Source organism: Haliaeetus leucocephalus, unplaced genomic scaffold (assembly GCF_000737465.1).
Source record: "Haliaeetus leucocephalus isolate CR32 unplaced genomic scaffold, Haliaeetus_leucocephalus-4.0 Scaffold162, whole genome shotgun sequence".
NCBI classification, from domain to species: Eukaryota; Metazoa; Chordata; class Aves; order Accipitriformes; family Accipitridae; genus Haliaeetus; species Haliaeetus leucocephalus.
Genome location: NW_010972598.1, coordinates 10,690,444 through 10,715,417, shown reverse-complemented (window position 1 = coordinate 10,715,417; position 24,974 = coordinate 10,690,444). Strand labels below are relative to the sequence as shown.

At 39.5% G+C, this 24,974-nt stretch overlaps 1 protein-coding gene across 6 annotated transcripts in view; it reads right to left on the bottom strand.

The window, feature by feature from the left end:
• Positions 1-1,942: 1,942 nt before the first annotated feature.
• WHSC1L1 (Wolf-Hirschhorn syndrome candidate 1-like 1) overlaps positions 1,943-24,974 on the bottom strand; it is a 51,784-nt gene continuing 28,752 nt past the window's right edge. For 3 of the 6 annotated variants that reach the window (XM_010562750.1, XM_010562752.1, XM_010562751.1), the window contains 14 exons: positions 24,423-24,551; positions 23,617-23,743; positions 22,999-23,196; positions 22,223-22,393; positions 17,805-17,954; positions 15,313-15,469; positions 14,536-14,738; positions 13,960-14,072; positions 12,862-13,131; positions 9,213-9,329; positions 8,710-8,851; positions 8,025-8,131; positions 7,455-7,659; positions 1,943-5,884 (listed from right to left, as the gene is read on the bottom strand). In XM_010562750.1, coding sequence (XP_010561052.1) covers positions 5,643-5,884; positions 7,455-7,659; positions 8,025-8,131; positions 8,710-8,851; positions 9,213-9,329; positions 12,862-13,131; positions 13,960-14,072; positions 14,536-14,738; positions 15,313-15,469; positions 17,805-17,954; positions 22,223-22,393; positions 22,999-23,196; positions 23,617-23,743; positions 24,423-24,551 — 2,331 coding nt within the window. In that variant the 3' untranslated portion in view covers positions 1,943-5,642. Of the gene's footprint in view, positions 5,885-7,454; positions 7,660-8,024; positions 8,132-8,709; positions 8,852-9,212; positions 9,330-12,861; positions 13,132-13,959; positions 14,073-14,535; positions 14,739-15,312; positions 15,470-17,804; positions 17,955-19,301; positions 19,433-20,426; positions 20,561-22,222; positions 22,394-22,998; positions 23,197-23,616; positions 23,744-24,422; positions 24,552-24,974 lie in introns of those variants that run through there. The other 3 variants (XM_010562753.1, XM_010562755.1, XM_010562754.1) reach the window with 3 other exon arrangements.

Sequence of the window (24,974 nt, the reverse complement as noted above, 5' to 3'; positions counted from 1 at the left end):
CCCCGCTCCCCGCAGGAGCGCGGCCCCGGGGAGGGGAGGCGGCAGGACGGCGACACCCCCGGCCTTAACAACCCCCCGCCCCGGCAGCGGGGAGCCCCTGGTCGGTCACCAAAACAGACGGACGGACGGACCAGGCTCTGGTCGTTTGGAACATTCAGAACGATTTATTGAAGTCAACCTCAAGCAAAAGTTCAGATCAGTGGAATGTCATTAAAAACCTTTCCAAATTAATCCTCACGGAAGCAAAAACACATCTGAATTCCAAAGTATTTGTAAAATAAAAAAGGCAACATCTCAGTAAATATAATGTACAAAAATTATAGGTTCCTACCATCACACACATTCAGTAAGAAGCTAAAATATTACAGGCAATTCTAGATACGCTATAACTAGTCGACAGTAAGCTATCTATATACAGGTTAACCAAGCTTTACAGGTTTCACACTATGCAAGAGAACATAGGCCGAACAACAAAACCCCCAAAGTATCGTATATCTCAAAGTCTATGCGGCAACATCAAGTCATAATACAGTAATGCCCCAGTGGAACATCGCCAGGGAAATTTAACACTACTTCGTTAGTGTCAAGAGCTTCTAGTCAACTTCCAAAAACTCTTAAGATATCGACTTCAGTGAATATTGATGCTTTGCTCTTAAAGACTCGAGTGATTTCGTTAAAATAACATTTCACAGAATCTACAAAGTTTGTTACAGATAAACAAAGTCTACGGAAATAACGACTCTACAAAGGTCATCCTTACAGATAAAGAGTACATGGGAATGGAAACAGAATCTGCAGGTATCTGTGTTGTGCAACATCACTCGTGTGGAAACGAACGGGTGTCGTTTCTCACGGCCACCCCAGGTATGCGCACACCCCTATGCGGAACAAAACCCCTTATTACCAGCCAGCTGAAACAGTAAGTTATCACCTTGTTTTCTGTGGCAACGCGATTGGTTTGTTAGAAAAGGAAAAGTGACACCAGAAATGAGATACAGCTCGACCAGTGAATAGGAAATGTTGGTTTTTTTTTTTTTTTTCATCCAGTCTCTTTATAACCCAAAAGTGAGTGAGAACTGCTCAGGAGGGTCCAGTGCCCGGCTGTGCGAGGACGTTCTGGGGGGGATGACGATGGGGGGGACCGCGCACAGCCACCTTGTCTTCTGGAGCTGGAAGAGACAGCGCTAGGGAAGGCAGCTCGCTTCTCTCTCGTGCACAACCCCCCCGGGCAGTTAGTACCACACGAGAAACAGTGAATGAGTGAATGGCTTTGGCAAATTCATACACGATTTCCCTTTTTGATTTCACATGAATTACAGAAGTCTTCTATGCAAAGCACAGATAGAATTTCAGCTTAACAACTCCCCTCTCTCCAGAGCAGTGAGATAGCCCCTCACAGGGGTAATAAGGACCTGAGCTTGGCACTCAGGAATAGAATATAATAGGAAACAGCTTTTTTTTTTTTTTTTTTTCCCCTTTTTTTTTCTTTTTTTTTTCCTCAGAACAACATTGTGAATACATCCAAAGTGTAGGAGTGTATCATAAGTGCAAATGTTTTTGCTACACAAAGATAAATGGTAAGGGAAAGTTGATGGAAAACTGAAAGCGAACGGACAGCATTACTCCAAGGTTGCCGTCTCTCATGCAACACACTTCTTGAACACACACAAGTCTGAGACAGCTGCTTTGAAAAACTCTCCCATTTGCCATAGATTCACTGTACAGCGGGAGCAGAAAGTAACTTCAGGGAAGTCAAAGACATTTTCAATGTAGTATACAAAAAAAGTTATGTATAAATAAAAAAGCTGTATAAGGAACCGCAGAGCTTCAAGTACATTAAACCCTGAATTCAATGAGGCAGAGGTTTCAATGTTAAAGTGACTACTTCGTACCAGCGTTGGACATCCCCCCTCCCACCCTCCTCCCCCACCCCACCCCACATATTTCTGTAAAGTTTCAATATATACAGATTTTATGCTCATTGTTAATTACGTCTAGTAATTGTGTCTTTCCCATTCTATCCTGAAATTAAGATACAAGAAGTTTTTTAGCAGAAAGGCCAAAATTAAACATTCCAGCCCTATTACTCCATTCTAACAGATTCTCTAAGACCATGGTGGTGACCAGAGAAGGTAATTTGCCCACAAAATTGCCTTTAACGTTATCCTTCCTGAGCTGCAAATGCCTTCAACAGTCTATTGATAGGACAAGTCTATACTAATAATCTGAAAGCTACAATAACTAATGCTTGCACCATGTATTTAGAAAATGGTAGTAACCAGCCATTGCACCATTTGGCCATGGTCTGCAGAACGTCTGCGCTGTGCTAAGGTGCAAACTGTAGAGTAAAAGCTCCAGTAAACAACAAAATCCCGTTAACTTTGCAGAGCAGCTCGGACACTGCACTATAGAGAGCGCACAGGCGACAGAGCTGAAGTCAGGTGTTCGCCAGAAGCGTGGTGCTATCTCAAAAATTTAAAACAAAAGTAAGGGAAAAGTGTGACAGTGCGTTCCAGTTAAGAAACAACTGACAGTCTTAAACAGCAGATTTAAGTTCTCAACCGAAATCACCAGCAGTTCTGTGGACTTCTTCCAGGCCTCAGCATGAAATGACCAAACTATCCAATGCTACTTATCTCAGTTTAGAGACCATACAAATTTAATTCAGCACCTGACACCCCTCTGCTGATGCCAATTAACCAAAACAGCTGCTAAATCTTTTCCTTACAAAGGAATTCCATTATTGTTATTCAGATTGCAAAGATGTGGTTAAAATGTCTATTTTAACATTTTGTGTTTGGCATATAGAACAAACCCCCTACAGCTACCAAGACACTTTGAATTAGGTATTTTCTTATCTCAGAATGTTAAAAGTTTTTTTTAAAGATTCACCTTCTCTCCAATAGTGTGAAATCCAGCTCAGACTTTTTGTTCATAAGCTGTACAAGCTTATAAACCAATCTCCTATTTTCCCTTTTAAGTCCAAGCCCAGCTGCTGGCTATTATTAATCTTTTTTTGGTGGAAAAAAGGAGCACCTGTAAGAAGTTTGAAAACAAAGTTAACCAAGACATCAAGTGGCATGGCACAGGAGTAGCAGCAGGCCTCAATTCACAGCATTTTACAAGTTTTTAAAAGCCTTCTGTGAACCTTCACATGTTCTGCGATACTCAGCGCACCGGCACGTCACAGCAGTACATCTCACGTGGCGACTGACGGTCCATGGCTCTTCTCTGCTCCCTGCCACGTCAAACGCTCATGAGGGCATTCTGGTGCTACTGCACCATTTCCCTCCAGTCAGTAAGTCACCACGGACACAGAATAAAAAAGCATGTAGGTGCACTCACACAATAGTGTATCTGCAGTATTCAGAATGCTCTGACTTCCTAAGAGAAAATCATTTGAACATTACCAAGCCTAATAAATAATATAAAGTAAACACATCGGGCCTTACAGACACTGTAGCAAGAGCTATGTTTGGAATTTCTGAAAAGGGTTAAACACCCCCAGTAAGAGCTTAAAAAGAGACATTTATCACACAAAATGTTAAGAAAAATAAAATCCTTTTTGTAAATTTTTTTTTGTAAAAAATACTAAAATATAGCACTGCTTTCAAGCAAGATTAGTGTTTCAGACATTCACTGTAGTACGGACCACAAGATGAAGTGCTTTATAGATCCCAATAGCCCTCTGTACCATGAACTGACCCACAAGATACCTGCAGTTATGCCACCCAAGACACCCCCAAGTTTGTAGGAAAGGCATCTGCAGACGTTCAGAAGACGAACTGCCAGATCAGTTAAATGGCACAGTAGCAGCTTAAAGAGATTGTAGTGTATTTTGTAATTTTACAATTGCACACGAAAAAATTTCCCCCCAGTACATAAATTTGAGGACGAGAAGGACACCAGCCAGATGCAAGACGTGTTCTAAAATCCCACATGTACTTTTTCAGCCTACTATTTTCTTGAACTGAGAAGTCACCATGTTCCTGTAGGTTTATGTAAGCAGTTTTCCAGAGACAAGGTTCTTAATTCTTAATTCAAAGGCTTAATTTAGCCAGATGCCAGCAACACTTGATATTAGTTCTCTTCATTCAGGATTATTTTCAATACCCATTAGCAAAAAGCTAGCACGAAGTTATCCAATATCAGTATACAAGTCAAAAATACACTCTAACTATACCAGGGCAGGGGGAGACGCACAGTGCTTTGTAAGATTGTGGGCTAAGGGAGGAGGTTCACCAAAGACTAACTTCAGCCTGGGGAAACTAGTCCCCCTAGGCTCCTTGGACAAGAAATGAAGGAGGATAGGTTTTCAAAAGAAAATCTGGAGCAGGAGCCTACCTAAGCCACTTCAAAAGCCTCACTGAAGGAGCCTGTCTCTCTACTGATTAACAGGGGAAATCCAAGACAGAACTGTCTCATGAAGCTAAAGTTGGCTGCTGTTGAATACGGCCCGTTACCCAGACAGAAAATACCCTGTTCATTGAAGAAATGCTGAGATTTTTCTTAGCTCCATTAACAATGAAGATTAAAGTTAGAAGATCTCTCTCAGCAAAAAAATCTAAACATTCAATCAAAACAAACACGCACATGGGTCAGATTCCTTAAGCGCTCAAATTTCCTTTGAAACTAATGGGAGTCTGAGAAGGTGGCAATAAAGAATCACACTAATATAACTGCCATAAAACAAGTGCAGACTTGGCAGATGACAAATACACACGCACAGAACAATCCTCCAACTAAAGAAGTCAACGGCAGAGCTCCCACTGGTAGGATTAAGACTTCAGTTCTGAGCGTGCTGCAGTATATGACCGAGGCTGGGAGGCTCTCCTAACTAGGAAGGTTTTCCAAATTAGGTGGGATAAAGAAATAACCATTGTGCAATTAAGCTCTTTCTGAATTTCCACCTGTCTGCAAACACCGATTATAGCTCTCGAGCAAGGAACCATGATTTCTTCCCTCCTTAAACAATGCTAGCTCTCGTGTTACAAGCACTTCCAAGAAGTCATACACCTGATTTCTCATAGGAAAAGCTTTACAATAATATTAATAAGTTAACATGATATATAACCTACCTTCTCAAAATGCCTTTAAAAGTAAGTACGGGAATGGAGGCATTTCAGGGTCACCTGGTCTGAAACCCACATCTGTCTTATGGCATCTCAATGTTACACAGAGTGGGCAGGCTTTACTAGTTTTCATAAACTAGACATAAAGGTTATGTTGGCTTTGCTATTTTGTTTTTAAAGACACACTGACTGATCAAAACCAGATCTTCAATACCCTTTAAAAATTAAATAAATAAATATGTTGCTATGCTTTGCTTTCTACACTCAAAGAACATATTTTAAACAGAATATTCTTTTCACTGTCAAAAGGTCTACGTTTTTCTTTGAAGGCCAAGACGTTTCTGGTTTCCAACAGTAAGAGCTGCTGTAGCACATTCGAGGGTAAAAGAAAGACCAAACAATAAAAACCAAACACCACTGCCTGCTTCCGCTTGCTAAGATTAAATGGTCCCGTTCCCAGTTCACACACGACGGCTCTGATGACAAAGACTGAATGTGTCATAGCAGTCTCTTCAAGTTCATCGCCTGTTTGCCTCTCTTCTCCCCTGCCTTGTTTGTTTTTAACCAAATTCACTCCTTTGCTTCTTCTACAGGATTCTGTGATTCCAATTTGCACTTTATCTTGCTCCAGTACTCAGGTGCCACAGGAGATGTGGGGTCATGTGCAGAGCAGCAGAGACGACCATCCAATGCTGATGCCACCAGGGCTCCCTTCTCATGATCTTTACAGAACGAATGAGGGCAAAACTCACAGAACGAAACTGCAGGATTGCTACAGATGTCGCACTGATGCCACGGACATTCCCACTTTCCTGAGGATGGGAGGGGAAGGGGGAAGAGAGAGACAGGAAACTGAAATTAGTGCATTTCAGGGACAGCACTGGCCTTTAACCCTTACTCCACGTTGTAACTGTTCAGATGAAGTTCAGAGAAATCAGCTCTTACTGTAGTTGCTACTTCTGCTTCTCATTTACAAGAATCTGACTGGAAACAGTTCTTAGTCATTTTCCATTTTTCAGGCCTCACTTGGCTCAAAACATTGCTGCATGCATAACCAGAGTTTAAAATAGTTAGATCAACCTCCTTGGGCATCAAGACACCAAACGTCCTTGCAAGATGGAGAGTTTGTTTTGTACTTTTTTCTGATTTGTGAACATCTCTTACTGATCTGGACACAGTACTTGCTTAGACGGGCACCTCCAAATTAAGTTTTAGTTCAACTGCAGTGTACTTTAAATGTAGAAAACTGAATGCATTAATTTTGAAAAATAAGTGAGAAATGGCTCAGAAAAGAAGTAGTTGTGTAAAAATATGTTTGAGCATAAAAAACCCCCAGATCCCCCAAACCATTCAGACATGTGTTTGTATGACCATGTGCTGAACTCTCGGACTGCAAAAGGTATACCGAACATAGCAAAAACAGAAAATCAAAAGCTTCTTGCTGCTGTGTCCAAGCCTTGCTGAAATCCCCTTTGGCTGCGTTACTGTTGAGAAACAGAGAGCATTCTCCTTCACAGGGACATGACACACCGCATTTACAGTGTGTCAAGACCCACGTCACAAAGAGTGAGAATAGCACCAAGATGGGACTCCAGACCTCTAATGAAGTTGTAACTAGCCCGTCTGGGCCAGGCTAACCCCAACACTCCCAAACTTCAAAGAAAAACAAAGCCAAACAAAAAAACCTCACTCAAGTTGCTCTTGGTGCTAAGATGCTATCATTTCTTTCTCCAGCAAATAAGCTATTTTGAGGATAGCTTCCATGTTTCTATCTGCTGAAAAGGCATGTGACAGATTCAACTTCACTCATGGCAGCCTTTTGGTTAATGTAATCATAGACTAATCTGGACTTCCAATTATTTTCACCAAACTCTTTGGAATCAGGAAGATTAAAGAGATAAGGGCTTCTACAAAATCCTGCAATCAGATTAAGATGTTGTATTGCTGAATAATTTGAGCCCTAGCTACAAAAGGCTATGCCTTAACATGGAAAAAGTCACATGGAAGAGACATGCTGTCAGGATACAGTAGATAATTTAAACATATATACTGATTAATTGAGCCCTACACATCACGCTTCCTATGTCAGTGATTTCACCTGTCATTTGATTTGCGCTTGGTGACTTGGGGACATCAAGATGTTGCTCATATTTCAATCAAAATAAGATCCAAGAAAGAGGTGCAACAAGAAGAACATTAAAAAGTATTACAATGCCTCTCTGTCCATTTAGGAACACTGCTGCCTGACGTATTTCTAAAAATGAGTGGTATTGCAAAAGCAAATATGCTGCATTTAATGTAAATGAATGCTGCATTTCAGCTCAAACATTGTTTTGCTGCAGGAAAGAAAAGATGAATAGGAAGCCATATGATTGCCCTTACCAAAAGGTGGTTGAGTCAGGTTAAGGCATAGGAGGTGGTATGCTTTGGGACAGTCCTTTTTATCACACATGACCAGTTCTCCCCCATCTCCACACTGGAAACAGTTGTCTTCATGCATCTGCTTCTGTTCTGTTTTTATTTTCCGTTTCTTCTGCTTTAATTTTGCATTCTTCACCTTCTCTTCATTTGCGGTTGCAAATGCTGTCTAGCAATTACAAAGATCATAGCATACAGTCACTTTATAAACCCCTTGCATTAAAATTAATTTAATCAACTTTGGGTTAGTTTTTGCATTCACTATGCTTAAATTAAATCCACTCAAAGTTTTTAAGCTATAAAAGCCAGAAACGCCCATCCCCGTGTATCTGAATTAACACAATTTGGTAAATTAACTTCACCCTAGACACTATAGCACTACAGTGCATAACTAAAGTCTTTAGAGACTTTCAAGGGTAGAAAATATTACACAGACTAAAGTTAAAAGTTAAATAAAACAAACAACCTCTCTTTGCCCCACTCTCACTAGATCTCTGGATTTGGGAAGAAAAGCTTCAATTTTCATCCACGTACCTTTGGACGCACTCCTAGGAAACCACTGCAGTTTTCTGCTCCACAATGACATTCGGTCCTACCATTGCCCAGGCAATCCAAATTGTAATTAAATGTTAACTCCATTCCTAAAATTTAAAGAAAAACAATTCACCCACACAGACACTGAGGAAAGACAGGCTTGTGACAATGACATTTCATTAGCATTTATCTCTTCATAGTCTGTGAGATCTAGCAGCAATATGTTTTAAAAGGGCAAGCTTGAAATAGTGCATTGATTTCATGAACTCTGAAAGTAACAAATCCTGTCTAGATCAGACATACGTAGCAGCTAAACTATCATACAGACCCAGTTAAAATGACAGATCTGGTAAAACACTTAACATGGAAAGAAAATACCACACCAGACCAATATTGGTGAAAGCATCAGAGCTATGGTAAGCATTTACATGACACAGAGTTAACACTGTACTTAGCAGCAAACCTGTAGTTAGCTTTAACAGTAGCTTTCAGCTTCAAACTATTTCTAACTATAAGATCCCTGTTAAAACTGCAACTCAAATATTTGTCTCCAATGAATGACAAAGTTCCTATAAATGTCACTGGTACTAAGTAACTTCAGAGAAAAAACAAAAAACGTGGCCAAGTTAGGAACTTAGCCATTTCAAGACAAAAGTACACATGCAAAATAGTGCCATCTTTTTACCTGCAGGAATATCACAAAGAGCAAAGAGTCCAACTCTAATGTCACCATTCACTGTCCATTTCTGTGTTTCACAGTTTGGATTACAACTATGATTCATAAAACGAGAATAATTCCCCTTTGGGCCAGCATCTATTATCCGGTCCTTCAAATAAAAAGACAAAGACTTATTTAGTACTTACAAAGAAAAAAAGGTTGCCTGCTGACAAGTGACCACTAATGGCTAAGGCAGCCAGAAATATGCCTATTTTAAATTAGTTAAAAGTGGTAAGTTTTCCCTGCAGAGTTAGTTTTATGAAAAAGTGTCTGACTATTTCTTCTTACAGAATTGAAATAGGCACAGAGTGCACAACCTCTGTTTCATCTCTTCACCCATTCCACTTGGAAGAGAAACACGGATGTTATCCTCCTACCAACACCCCAGTGGGTGGAATGATGCTTCTGCCAGCAGTTTGCCCCTAGTTTCAACCACAAACAGTTTATATTGGACAAGACATAATATTTACCTTTGTTACAGTTAACATATAAAAATTGGTTACGCTGTTTTCATGTGCACGTTTGATCCGCAATCTGCACTCTTCTTCGTCAATTAGCTCGCCAACATATTCATTCACAAATTCACCCTGAAAAAGGAAAACAAAGAAATCCATGCTTACCACTTATGATGATAAAGGGAAGCAGCACAGAAAAAAGCATTTCCTATGAAAATATACTCGATAATCACAAAAAGCATTAAACTTTAACCATCTAGTAGGCAAGACATGAATATGTGCACCAGGTATTTGTTGTCTAAACAATAAGGCCACTCAAAATAAAAAGGAGGCAGAGCCAAGCACTGTTTCTGTATTCACTACACAAGCCATGTTTGTCAGTTCTCTAGAATCCTTTAAAGTTTCATGCTTTCTTTTAAAAAAGACAGAGACAATATTCATAGACTCCTAAGGAAACGTGAACTAATACAATGGCAAGTATTTTCACTACATACTTCACTTTTATTAGGACTTTTAACAGTCAATAAACTCAGAACATTTGCAGTGACAAAGTTTTAATGAAACACAGATTATACAAAAATTGTAAACTTAAAAAACCTAATTGCAAAAAAAAAAAAAAAAAAAAAAAGTTTAAAAGTAGCCCTCCAGGCCAACAGCGTGTTCCCAACTTTTACCTGATGGAATTCAGAAGAGCTGGGACATGATTGATACCTTGATACAAGGGAGTCAATACTCAGCACTCTGAGCACCACTTTATCAAGACAGCCAGTTGCTGATGGTTTAAAACACTGTTAAAAATAGCTATTTGAAATACTCAAATTCAAGTGTCCAACAAGCACCTGATATTTCAAGAAAAACTCTTGTAATGTACAGTACCGACACATTAACAAGTGTTACCCTGTCAGCCATGCTTGGGGCAGATGCCTGGGCAAGCGACTTCTGAGGCGCCCTGAAGGTTGCGATGGGGCTCCAGGCAGTAATGCCTGTCCCTGAGTGCCCTCGCCCGTGGCTGTCACAACCCAAACATGAATGAAGAAAGTGGTAAATGAAAGGGATAAGGGTGGAAATCAGGCAACTTGCATCACGTTTCCGAGAGGTAAGTCGCCTAAATGACTTGGAAGCCTGGCACTCGTTAAAACTGATTTACAGTTTGGAATAGTCTAAGTCTTATCTGACACACATTCAACTTGATAAAAATCACTTAGATGCTTCTGAAAATTTTAGGCCAAATCCAAGGGTCAAAACGAAAGTCCCTTCACTGCCAAGTTGTTTTCGGTTCAGCCTGTGTGTTTGGGAACACCTGGACAATTCAACAGAACCACCAACAGTTTTCAGTAAAGCTCTTACAGGACACAAATGCATTTATAAAGTTTGCATATTAAATTCACAGGAACTCTACTATAAAAAAACCCCAAACCTGCTATAAAAATTCACCAGGTACTTGGGACAGGAATAATTGTAGTGTATTGAAAGGCTTTTAAACACAGCTCTTCTACCCACTATTCCTCTAGCTACTTGTTGTCAAATCAGTCAGGTGTGCATAGGTTGAAAGAAGTCCCAAACGCAGTCAGAAGTTTCCACCTATAACTGATAGAGTGGTTAAGGGCATCCCCACCGAAACTGGTCTGTTAAAACACCTTCAGTATCACCCTACTTACGTGCATGCTTGTCACATACCACTACATAGTATTTCTCTATCTCTGATTTCTAGAGACTGTAAACTACGTTTTAAAAAGCCAGGGAGGTAGATGTCTAGTAAAAAGAGACAAAAGCAAAGAATTCATAGTTGAAATTACTATACATAAGCCCAAATCTTTCATCTTGACATTGCAGGACCTCTTCAGTGGATTATCCTACACACTACCTGTGCATACAGTTAAATACCATGTTGCTTAATGGTAAAGGAATCAGTTGAGGATCTCTTTGCTTCTTCTATACTTTCTGATTACACTGGAAGCTAAGCACAGCATCCCACAGTGATCATCCAATCCAAAACGCTGCAGCAGAATTTCCAGTCTGGAGAGCCGCCACTTTCTCTCTACAGAGCAGACCAGTGTAATCCTCACATCAAGTTTGAGTCCACCAAAACTATGGCCTGTTTCCTCATCATGAGGAGCTCCAGCATATTGTTGCTGTTAGGACGACTGCAAATTCAAGCTGAAGAAAATATGAAGGCAACCAAGAGCAAAATTGTTCTCTAGAGCAGAGTCTTGAGGATGTGGGTTACATGACAAAAACAACTTGTCCTGAAGTCTTAAAGTGTCCAATTCCATCCGTGGGCATAACTGCATCTTTGACTCTTCAGGTACGCTCAGCCATCTCCTTGTTCAGAAACAACGAAGCCTGCATGAGTAAGAGCAAAACACACATCCGTCCATCAGATCCATTCCTCTGCCTGGCAAGTTAAAGCAGTGGTGAAATCCAGGCCAATCATCCTCATGCTTGCCTCGAAGTACAGCGAGACTGCAATCCAGCTAGACGAGGATTCTCACACTTACATATGCAAGTGTAATGTTTGCTTTTCCGTATCAACTGTTGCGTACCCCACCTGAATCCCCAACTGGTATCCCCAGCAATACAGCGTGCAGCAATACAGTGTACAGGCAAACGAAAGCGATCCACATCCAATGGCTTTCTGACAGTCAGGGAAGAATATTCCCACTCCCCTTCCTCACTGATTGTACCCACTGATCCTCTTAAAGACGCCAGCCATTCCAGTATTTAAGCCAAAGTCTGTAATGTTTCCTGAGGCTCATCAGTCCTTGCTGCTTTTTGTTATAATAGCAGCATCATTTGCATCAACAGAAATCTCTGTATCTTCATTATTCTTCTCTGCATTCTTGAACTTCTAAGAACCTTTAAAAAAGTTTGTTGTCCAATGCAGCCTGATCACCTCAAGCCTTTCATTAATAATCCCCTGCGAGTTCTTCTGAAACAAATCCAGGCTGAAGACTTGAATGCCAGGAGGGTGAGAAAGCTGACTCGTTACCAGACATCTGTAAGAGTAATACCACAAACTCCCCCACTCCAAGCAACCCACTAATGGAAAAATGCTGTCAGCATGTTGCTGTGTAACAGCATAAAAAGAAAAGGCAAAAGGAAAGACTTAAGAATAACCCCCTGAAAAGGCGCTCACAATTCAAGCCGACTCCACCCACCCTTTGAGCTTCTCTCACTTTGTGATTGTCATCTGCTGGCTTATGATAAGGATGAGGGGAAGAAAAGGAAAAAAAAAGAGAAAAACACAGGCGACTTATTTTGCCAGCCCTCTAAGATTTCATCATCTTCAATGGCCTTATTTACAAAAAGAAACCATCATTCAGACTACTTTTTCCCAAGACCGCTCTCTCCCTTTTTGCCCAGTAGACAGTGAGAAAACACATGCATGCTCTTTCCCTCCACCAACAGGATTCACAAATTCACAATCACCTGGAACTAGCTTTTCTTCCATAAGTATCCAGGTTAAGACGCTTCTGTCAAAACAGCTAAGCAGATTTCACCATTACTGCTTCACCTACAGAAGTTTCGTGTCTTTTTAACACAAAGCATTTACTTGCAAGTGCTGAAATTTTTTTATGCATTCACTTAAGGTACACAGAGTTGCAGTGTTTTCACATAAAACCACACTGATGGCTATCACAACCTTTGTCTTTTGTAATTCTACCTTTTTAATGCTCCTTTTTGTCCTGAGACCCCATCCACGTCGATCAGTTTTTATGATTTCAGCATCAGGGTAGAGTCTTTTGGTGAAACACTGGTTCTGACACCGCTCTCCTGCTGGGCACACCTGGGGATGGCACTCATACTGCAGCATCCTGTTCAGACACTCTGACTCCAGGCCACAGGGGTTCTCATCCGATGGCTTGCAGTTACAGCGAGGGATTTCTGACAGATCAGCTACCTGAATCTGAACCTTCCCTATTACCTTGTTGGACTGTGGAACAAAGGAAAAAAAAGAATAAATGATGAAGACAATACACAAAGGACACAGACTTAATAGCTTTATTGGAGGTATATCATCAACTGACATGAGAAGGCAAGAAAATAATGATTATGTCATTATTTTTCCTCTAGACCCTTTTGAAGGATAGTGTGTCACAACAAGTATACTTCCTGCAATTCAGCAGCAGACACGTGCATGCACTTTTACAGATGGTAGTTGCCACTCAACTGCTAACTGGGGACATACACTGTTCAGAGAAGCCAATAGTAAGCAATTTAAGCGAAGGACATTAAAACTCGTGACTCCAGACAGTACAGCATGAATCTCTCCCCAGTAAAATTACTGGTTCAGGAACTCAAAGCACACAAAGTTTATCAAGTACATCACTGGGATTTCTTCCAATTAAAACTAAAAACATTAAAGGAACAAAACCAAGTCCTATGTGTCCAAAATTGCTGGCAAGAGGCAGACTCTGCAGTCTGCAGTAGGATGAGCAGCCGGTACTCCTACTAATATTGAGGTCAGTGTTAACAAAGTTTAGTAAGTTGCAACAGCCAGCATGTATCTAAGACACATGAGACGAGCTTGCAACCAGCAAAATTCTACTTTAGGTAAAACTGTTCTTTAACCAACTCCTTCACAAATACTCTGCTAAAAGAATGTTTTATGGTACTGTAAGACAGAACAAAAGATTCTTGAAAAGAACACCAGAATGATTTATTTGAATTTCCTTAAGCTTTAATTGTTACAGATATTGGTTTAAATACATAGCTAGCTTATGCATAGAATAAAAATAGGAAAAGAAAGAAGCCAACTCACTTTAATGTGTTTGTAAGGTGGAGGTTTCCTTGAATTCCTTTCAATTTCTAATGCCTCTTTGCTTTCTCTTTGTGCTTTCAGCTCCTGGAAGCGCTTTGCCGCTTCTTCAAGTGCTGTGCAAGGGAGTTCAAAATAGAAAGCAATTAGCACCAGCTGCTGTTAATCAAATATATACATATATGTATTTAATTTTTTTTTTTTAAAGCTAGGAATAGAACTCTATAAACAAAAACACAAGCTAGAAATGTGTTACTGCAGTATAACATGAATCTATCATCAGGTACTTTTCAGTAGGTACTGAGATACTGAACAATGATCCCATGCAGCAGAGCCCAAGCTCCATCTTAACATGTCCCAGTTTGTGGAAGAATTGAACTTGCCCACAACAATACACAATGAGTAGGCACTTAAAGAAACACATTTTTATCTGCAGTCAAGGGATCTACATAATGTTTGCAATTTTACGTGAACACAGAACACTAGTCACATAATATTCCCATGCAGGTTAAGTGGTGATGGAGACACAAACACGTGGAATTTTTGTCATAAACCACTATAAACTTTGTTTGATTTTACCTTTCTTGAAGGTCTTGTTAATACTAGTTTGCCCCTCTGCAAAGCTTTTATCTCCTTCAACATAAGGGAAAACTCTGCCCTGGTGTACCCAATAGTAGTCATGTGAACCAAAGAAAAATACTGGGAAGTCCCCGATATCATGTTTGAGGCCCTGTATGTTGAGAGGCACAGACCTGGGATTGCAGATCTCTGCTGGCCACCACCTGAGAAGCAGAAAAAAAAAAAAAAAAGAAGAATGTAAGTTCCCTGAACCATAGCCTTAGCTCCTGGGTTTGCCTAACTGGATTGAGAAATAAAAGCCAGTTTCCTTCCTTAAAGAAATAACTCCTTCCTTATGCAATCAATCAAGGCTCCCTCTGGCAATGCTTGGGAAGCACCATGTAAAACACAAGAAAAGTTCTTAATCCAAATTTTGGAAAAGCCTTTTAAGAACATACATGGCATGAGAGTGGATTTCTAAGATCACCTGTAAATGCTTGTATTCCTGCAGGTGACAAACAGCAAACACAAGCTAGGACATTTTGGTTCTATAGGACAGCCCCTGGTTTTCCATATCACTATTATGCTCTACAGAGCAAATGTAAGCACAATGAAGTATCCATCATTGCCTGGAAAAAGCAGGAGAATTTAATTTCAAGGGCGACATTGATGTCTGACACAAAGTAGATGTTCTAGTTCTTGTTTACGAAGACTGAGCTGCTTTAAGTTATCTTCCTGTAATTCTAATAGTACGTTAAAAACATCCAAAGCATTAAAAAACAAAAATAGCGAACTTGCCTGTAATTTCCAAGCTTGACCCAAACGATCTGCTTGTAACGTAGCTTCTTGCCAGCTTTACAGTCATTGCAATTCCAGCATCCTTCAGGCATTTCTATGTTGAGACACTCAGGGTGAAAGGAAGCTGGGCAGGATTCACAGCACAAGAGTTTTCCACCTTTAAACAAAGAAACCCTGCTTGGTTTATAGAAGTAAGGATTTGCTTCCCCCTGTGCATAGCAATTGACATTAATTTTAAATCATCCATTCTACATTCTCGTTTGCCCCACAGAAAAAAATGGCAAAAGAAAGGGATCAAGTCAAACGTAACAACGTTGGTTAAAAAAGACTGTGCAGTGCAATCATCTGAAGTGCAAGCTGTGACTCTTAACTGCATCAAAGATAACACAAAAAAGCAGCTGAGTATTTTGTAAACATGAGGTAAGCTGGCAGGAGAAGCAACATTCCCAAAGGAAGCATGGCATCTGAAAGCAGCACCGCTAGTGATGGCCGAAACTTTGGCTTATTTCTTTGGTGACAGCCAAAACAATGACAAATAACCAAATTTTTAAGAAACACTTTTTCAATCAACATTGTTATGACTGAATCCCCCAGCAATCAGTTAGTGTGCATTAAAAAACCCCACAGCCTATAGGTTGATCAATGCTTTTCTGTGCCAAGGACATTATAAAATAATTGTAATAAGTTTGTTTATTCCACAAAAAGAAAAGTTTACCAGTATGAGCACAGTATATAATGCAGAATGAGACACCACACAAGTTGTCCCCATCCCAAGTTCCTTTTGAGCACAAAGGAAATCTTAGCATAGTGGTTAACATTAATTTCTGAAGTTTACACTTATTTGGACAAAAGTTGTTTTGGCTGGCTTGTATTTTGGCAGATGTATTAAACGTGGAGAGCCACAGCACATCTCTAAGCCACCCTCAGCAAACAAAGCAGCTCATACAATAAGACTTGATACATTACACATATTGTAATATTTTATATATGTAAGTATATAAAATATATATATATGCATTTTTATAGGTGTATAGATTTTAAAAAAATTAACAAGTTTTCTTGTCCCAGATGGAAAATCTGGGATAGACTTGACAGTATTTAAAGCAATTTTCAATCACAATATAAAAAGTGTGAATAGTAACTTTCAAACATTTATCAGAAAATCTTGTCCACCTATAGACTTTCAAAAATATCATTGCATTAATTGATTGTTGCATGTCACAATAAGCATTCCTTAAACAAATCAGTTGCATGACCAATACTGTATTTCCTCTGCTAAAAACAGTAAAATCCAGCCATGTGGATTTTCCAGAGCTCCCCAAACCCATAACAGAATTTTAACTTTTAAAGTATTTTTTTGCAAATGTTATTTCAGAGGAAATACAGACCCAGTGTAAATTACTGAAACATTATCCAACATGGTAAAATGCCAAGAGATGCAAAAATCAAACAAAATCAAACACAAAACTTTCAGTGCTAAGCAAGAAAAAAACCCAACACTTTGCTCTCAGGATGCATTAGTAAGATATTGCTCAAGCTAAGCAGAGGGCTCAAAATAATTTTTGTTTTCAGGAATTACAGGAACTACTGAAAGCCATCAATCTAGCAACGTTCAAAGTAACCTAACTTTAGAATGGTTAATTGGGCACCGTTTCTGAACACTCTCGGGAAATCAAATTTCTGTGGGGAATAAAATATTACATCTGAGTATTTTATACAGACAACAGTTACCTCCCCGTAAGGTTTTCTGAGATGCTACACCACCACCCACACCAGCCTCTCTCCTGGAGCTGCAGGGTTTTCTGCACAGGACAGAAAGCCTGTCCGCCCGCGATCTAGCATCTCCTGCCGCTCCTACGTGCAGCACTGCTTCAGAAAGCGAGTACCCGTCCCACGAGGAGGGGAAGGAGCACTGGCTGTCCCAGGCTAGCGGAGGCGGAACGCGAGGCCCAAGGACTAATGGACGCATATGCAGGCAAAACCTCACTGCCTTCCCCCTTCGGACATCCTCTGGATGGAGACAGTACCCACCCTCGTTCAACCTGAAAAATCCTTTCTTCTCTCAGGCTCTGCAGAAGCTACCTAGAAGACCTGAAACGGAACATCCCCCCTCTTCTTCCATACATAAAATCAATTTAAGAAGCTGTTTTACATCATCCTGGTAAGTACTAAGCGGCAACAATATCAAGCTCTATTTGCCTCCCCTACACATTACTGTGTAAATAGCAGCCCTGAGGCTGGAATAGCCTAGGCCAGATACAAAATGATTTAACCTCTTTCAAGGAGAATTTAGTGACAGCAATTATTTTAAGCCCTTTTGTAATAAAAAAATTGCCACAACATGAACACACGCTCACAATAATCAATGAGTGAAGTTTACTGAAAAGCAGTAAGTGGTGCTTGACAAGCAGACATTTCTCGTTTGATTTAAAGAGAGAGAAATAATAGAAAAAGCGAAAGTAAATTAAAGAGAAAGAAACTATTTTGGTTACCTTTCTCACATTTCTTTTTGGAAGCTGACGAAGGAGGAGGAATCATAGGTAATTTCATCAACTCAGCACGATTTGATTCATTCAGTAGGTAGTGGGACTTATAGGCATATGAACTGAACAGGGGGTCTGAATGATCCTGCACTACCAACCCTATACGAAACAAACAGAAAGAGATGAGTTGCAATGAAACTACCCATGATTCCATAAAGGAGAAAATAAAATAAATCAAATGAACACCTCTAATGCATATATGTGTGAATGAAAAAAAAGATAAAATGAAGAAAAAGAAAAGTCTGACAGAAAGTTTCTTCACTAAGAAAGAGGTTATGTGTTGGAGAGACTAAATTAAACTTAACTGGAAAAGCTTATGATGAATAAGCTGCTTCTAAGTGGATTTTCAATTGTGCTTTTACCCTTAATTTATGCATTTATAGAAAAGCACAAGAAAAGCAACCAATTTTAAATCTGTGTGACCCACCCTCCCTCCCAAATGAAAAAAGCAAGCTAATTTGAAGAGCTGGGGGATGATGGTCACTGCATCAAAGGTCATGCTGTTAGTTGGGGCTACAAACTGAAAAAGTGGATGTTGTACAGAAGAACTCACCACCCCACTTATTACAAATCTATCTCTAAGATCTTATCTATGAAAGCATTTTGCCTTTACAGTTGTGTTGGAAAAAAATAACAAGGGGGGTCAGTGATTCTGCAAGGCACCAGAGGGGAAAGAATGGATGAAAGTTCTGCCCTACGCCGTTTGTTTTTAAGTAAAGCTCCACCAAGCCTGCCCTCCCACAGCTACTTTGAGCAGTCAAGCACTCTGTTCTCCTATATACCTTTATTTCAAACGATGTGTTTGCATTTCTCTGTCTTTCTTTACCAAGAAGAGTTTTTCCTCATTGCTCCAAAGAGCTAGGCAGCCCAGGTGACTGCCCCATAGCTACAGATCAGAAGCACTTGGCCAGTAATTCATGGGAAGAGCAGAGCAACTGAGACCCAAAGAAGCAGGAAAGATGAGCTACCAAGAAAGCCGCCAATTCTTCCCCTTGTGGGACACACGCAGAGCTGAGTGCTGTAGAGAAGCTTTCAAAATGGGGTGCCTAAAAAACTGCTGTAAGGAGAATAGTGTCAGCCTACCTGGAAAGCATGTCCTCAGGAGGATTGATAAAACAAGTATGACCTACGCATGCAATTAGGTGAACTATAATGTGCTTAATGAAGGATATTTCAGGAAGGTGAATAAGAAGTCTTAAAATATACCGTATCTGAAGTACCTCATGATAAGCAAGTTTGTGTATTTTACAGATTGTCTCATATCTACATTTTCTCACTTCAGTAATGCTTTGCATCCAAATACAAAGTTCCTCCTTCTGACACCAACTAAAACTAATTAAATAACCGTTCTCACATACAGATGCCCAAGTATTTCTAAAGCATTCAGTTCCCCATTTCTTTCTGAGCAGGTACTCTCAGTGCTCCTGCCACAGATGCTGTCCTCACCTTATGTCCCTCATGCTGACCACATATGACTAGACAGGACTCAATTCAACCCATCCGGGGGAGTTTGCTAAATGTAAACCTCGCACAATCTTTCTTCGGTGAAGCACACTGGCTCCTGATTCCAGCTATGCCTAGTAGAAACAAACCCCACAAAAATTTTCTAGAAGAACAAGTACATAGTTGCTGTAAAATACAGAGGATTCAGTCAGTGGTAGCGGTTTGTAACTTTTCAAGTTCTCATTACTAAGACTTAGTGAATATACAGGACAGGAAGTTCCATCTGCTGGGGTTCAGAGGTTACTTATATTGCCAGGAGAAAATACAGACTTCTGTAGTTTCATCTCTGATGAAGCTAGATTCAGTATAAACAGAATTACTAAAACAATGTCAAATGAAAAAAAAAGTAAAAAAAAAAAAAAAAAAAAAAAACTTTCTTCTGCACTTCATTTATTTTTTAGAAATAAATGCAGCTCTGCATCTCCAGCAAGCATAAGACTCCTTTACTGTAATTCAGTTTTGAAATTCTACTCCTAAATTCTGATTTCTGTGTCACATATATAAGGTGGATGCCAAATAGCAGGTATTCCTTTTCATAAAGCTTTTAAATAGGTTCTACTCAAGAGAACTAGGAGGCCTCTGTTTTACACCTTTGCGTCACAGAGTCAGTAGCCAAAACTTGGAGAAAAAACTCCCAAGGAGGTTCACCTTCATATGTACCTGTAACAAACTACTGCAGATTTATAATCTAAGTAGGCTCTTCCATGATATTTGGATCTTAAGTCATCTTCAGGCATCTGTAGTAGCTGGCCACAGGTTTAATAAAGTACAATTTTGAAGAAATTTATTTAGCTGGTTTGTATCATGCAAGATATTTGGATACTACAGCTTAATAGTGTTTTAAAATTGGTAGAAAACCAAATACTTAGGATAAGCCCAATGGCAAAAGCCTGCCATTGCTTTCCATTCACATCTTAGTACAAACACAGCTTTCATAATTGAGATCAGCGACGTCCGCCTCAGTGTGGTTCTCTAATAGCTAAGATCCCATGACCTACCTCATGCAGGAGCAGAGCAGCAGGACAAGACATCATCCTACTGTACAGAATTCTTCATGTTAATACTTACAGGGGCAGACTAAAGCCACTGTTGGACCTTGCCGAGAGACATTTCTACTCTGACATTCAAACCACGGAAGATCCACAGAAACTCTTCTGTCATAAACCTATATCTGATCCTGGGACCAGACTGACTCCGGACAACTGAGATAAAAAACATAAAACCAAAGTGCTGAAAATATTATGGAACTGCTCTACCTCCCACAGAAATTGTTTTTAATGATTCTACTCTAGCTCTAGAAAACAAACAACTTCTTTCTATGTATTTAGCTTGGGCTTTTGGACATAACCGTTGGTTAAATTAATAATGTTCAAGGATAGGTACTCATTTTTCTCAGAGTTCGCATCTGATGCGGAATGCCCCAAAGCATCTGCTAACAGAATGCTACATCACACATTTTCAGCTAACTCTATTTCAAAGACATGGAAACTGGCCTGGTTTTGTTGTTCAGACTGTGCATTTGTACATGTAATAATATCATCAACCAAAATTAAAACACTAAACATATATAAGGCTACCTAAAAACCTAAAATAAAAGAGCATAAAGACACATACAATGTCAAATTTGCATGTGTACATTTATGCAATGCTGATGTGAGTCACATAACACATATCCTGTTTTGGGGTGGCCCCAAAACGATTAAATAAGCCCACAAAAGGAGAAACACTGAACCATGTTGTAAACATCTTTTTACACATTCAGAAGAGCTTTTTTCTAAAGAAAAAAGAGAAACTTACTGTTTCTCTCTGAGCTTCTGATTTTTTTAATATTTTATTTTAAACTTGATCCTTTGTGATGGCTCCTAAATTACTTGGAAATGAGGAAAGAGGAACAAAGGAGAGAGGTAGAAAGGAAATTATTCTGGCACCATCTTTCCCTTCCTATTCAAAGATCTTTAATTACTACTCTGCTCTTGCAAATTCAAGGCAATCTTTCTCATACTCAACCTCCAACTGAATGAACACAAGTGAAAACATGTAACTTCAGGATTCATCTCATTTTCATTTCCTTATTAGTGACTTTCAAAGCTGCTGAAAAGAATATATCTAACAAACTTTTGAAATACTGTGTAAGATACATACTTTTATTCAAATACCTAACCCTGTCACTTTGATTAATCTGAGATAATAACGATATTTTTGCATTATGAGACTAAAGCAACTGATGCACCCAACCTTTTCAACCTGCTATCTGGCAGAAGACTAGTAACTTAAGAGCCATAAAAGTAACAAGTGGAAGGGGGGAAAAAAAAAAAAAAAAAGAAAAAAGAGAACTTTGGCATATGGAAAATCTCAGCATGAAACTTGTTTATACACTATTACAAATGCTTTTTCTTTCAAAGTTCTCAATGCAATGGTAGTTATAAATTAAAATGAGTTTTTCTAGTTCGTGAGTAAATACTACCTTTTAGCCTTAAAAATTTAAACAGTTTTAAGTTTGTGAGTGGTAAAAGAATCCCATTCTGCTTAATAGACAGCAAATAAAAACACAGCATCCATTCTCAGCTTGCAATGGCTGGAATTAGAGGCTTGGCATCCACTTTTTCCTACTGGCAAAACAAGTAGGCCTTCTGAGTACCTATCGCTATTTCTGAGTATCAAATATTATGGACCAAAATAGCAAGTGGAAGCCTCATGAGAACTGCTGACCAAAAAAAAAAAAAAAAAAAGTAAAAAAATCACAGGCAGCATTTAAATCCCAGAGAGCCCTAAGGGAGGAGTTCTTTATGAAATACATTATTTTTATCACTAAACTGCACAAGTGACCATAGAACTATAAAACGGGAAAAAACAAGTGTGCTCACCTCTTGCACAAACGAAACAAAAGCCTACATTTACAGCTGATGAGGAGTGATTCCTTTTGGAATGGTTACTACAGATGAGAATGTGGGATGACACAAACAAGCTTCCTGCAGCAATACAGCCATCTCCTGAGTGATAGGCAATGGGACATCTGAAACATCTCACCATGCGACCTGTTTAATATAAATGCAGAAAAATGCACCATGTCACCCTGGAGTCAGGATATGGTAGAAGACACCACAGACAGATGCAAGGCTGATTTTTATTCCAATCAGAGTACTAGATTAAAACAAACATTTACATCTTAAAAAAAAAAAAAATCCACAAAAATTAACTCTTAACTTTCACTTTAAAACTCTGTTAAGAAAAAATACATGGGTTTAATCATTCTACAGTCTACTTGTTTTGTTTAAATATTTTGGTTAAATTCTAAAAGGATTCTTTTTTCCTTGAAAAGTAATTGCTCTAAAGGCCACTACCAACTGTCTTTTAAAAAAACCCCCCAAACATTCTTTGGCCTTGCACTACTAACCCTTGGCTTCCATTAAACCCAGCAACAAAAGATGACTTAAGTGTTGCGGATCCAGGTACACTTCAACAGCAGTCTCAGGCTGCTAGCTTTTTTCCCCACCCACGATAGACTTAAGTTAATGACCTCATTAAGAAGGAAACCCTTGTTCCTTGCTGCATGCTGCATTACAGAGGGTAGAGTTATATTCATTGTTATTGTGATGACGCATTTGAGTTTCCTCCTGTTCAAAGCCAGCTCTGTTCTCACCTTTGCTTGCCTTATGAATATCCTTATCCATTGAGCAGGCACTACAGCAATGCTGCGGGCAACGAAATCCTCGCGACTCAAACAGAGCAGTGGCAAACTTGCGAACACAGGCCTCGTGATAAAATTTACCGCATGTGTTGACGGAACAGCGCTTCACATCTTTGCCAGGAAGTTTGCATGAAAAGCACGTATGTTCTCCTTATAAAAGAAAGAATAAGGAAGCCCAGCTGTAACGGCCCATTCTTTGAGATAGATGTTGTTAAAAAACATTATGAAGCGAACTGTTACACTGGCTTGAGCAACACAGGCTCCTTCCCTTCAAACAGGTAAGCGAGTTACTATAATCCACAATAACTATGTAATTGCTGTTAACATAAAAGCCCCTTATTCTGAGTAAAACCTTAAGCCGCTATTACTTTTTTTCTTACCAGGTACTTGCTAAGTGGGAAATGAGAATCTGGCCTCAAAGGTTAAAAAATAATAGAATAAATCAAACCCACTCCCAAAACCTAGAAACTTACCATCTCAGTTTGCTCTGACCAGAATATGGCTCCTTAGCAAAGTGGGAAATCCCTCCCCATTTTTCAGACACAGGACTGTTTTTTCAGACACACTCACCATTTTTACACTCAGTGCAGATGAACTTCTCATCGGGCATTGACTTGAGGCCGAGACACTCCATATGAAAGACGCTGCAACACTCGCCCTCGCAGGACACCAAAGACTCGCCAGAGCTCTCGCAGATCTTAAACAAGCAGACAGCTAATCAGAGAACAAAAGGTACCTGACAGACTTAAATGCAAATGACTACCAGAAGTTAACATAGAATCTGGCTGAAATCTCTTCAGAGTTAAGATAAGGCAAGAGAACTGGCCTACATCCCACAGCAGACCTGGAAATTCTCTGGGCTGGAGACAATCCCAGCACTTTCTGCATCTTGCTCTGATAACAGTGTGAGCCTGGACAGAGATAGGAGAGGCACTACAGATCTATCTGGACTCCTCGTTTTCTCATGCACCTGCAGAGCAAGAGAAGCTTGTTCCCTTACAACTGACCAGGAAACTCGTCAGAAGATTCCAGGATTTTCTCTCCAAAATACTGGAAAATTCTCACTCTGCCCTATCTTGAAAGAACATCTAGAATCTCTGAATGGAGCAGAAAATGGCATCTACTTTTTCTACTTACTACAGCAGGTATGGATTAGATCCCACTTTCTAGCTTTTGAGCTTCCTAGCATGTGGGAGAACCTATAAATCATTTCCAGAGCACAAAAACTCCTAAAAGCCTAAATATTTTATCTGAGATGTCGAATTATGAGACATGGTTAAAACAAAGTAGTGTAATTTGAAAAGTCTCTCAGTTCAAACTAACAGAAATGGATGATACATCTTTAGTATTCATTTATTTACAGTACCATCATTTACCTGACAAACAGTGTCTTTTTTATTTGTTCCAGTTCCTCTCCTGGACAAGCTAGAGTCTACCGACTGCACATCAGAAGCATCAGCATCGGCAGTAGCTGATGGGCTGTCTGAACGTTTTCCAAAACTACCCTACAAAGAGGAAAAATCCAAGACACTCAAACAAGACACTTCCAAAGGACAACCACATTGTGAAAAAATATTTATGTCACCACTGATTAAAAGATCATTCAATATGTCAAGAGATGCAAAGGTCCTTGAAAGTTGCTGAACTTCGTTAGAAGGATACAAGTGCTGCCTTCTTGACGTATCTTTTAGCTGTACAAGCAAGATATCTATCTTACTTTTTCCAGACACCTCTCAGTTTTACACCAAATAAAGCAGCATCCCCCAATTCCCAAAGAATCTAACAACCTTCCAAAGAGCAAACCAAGTCAGTGATCTAAACCAATGTTTTGCCAGACAAAGAAGTAGGAAAATTTGTAAAGAAAGATTGCAACTTTTTTTATATCAGTACAATGGAGGAGATTAGAAAGAAAAAGACTAGGCTTTATT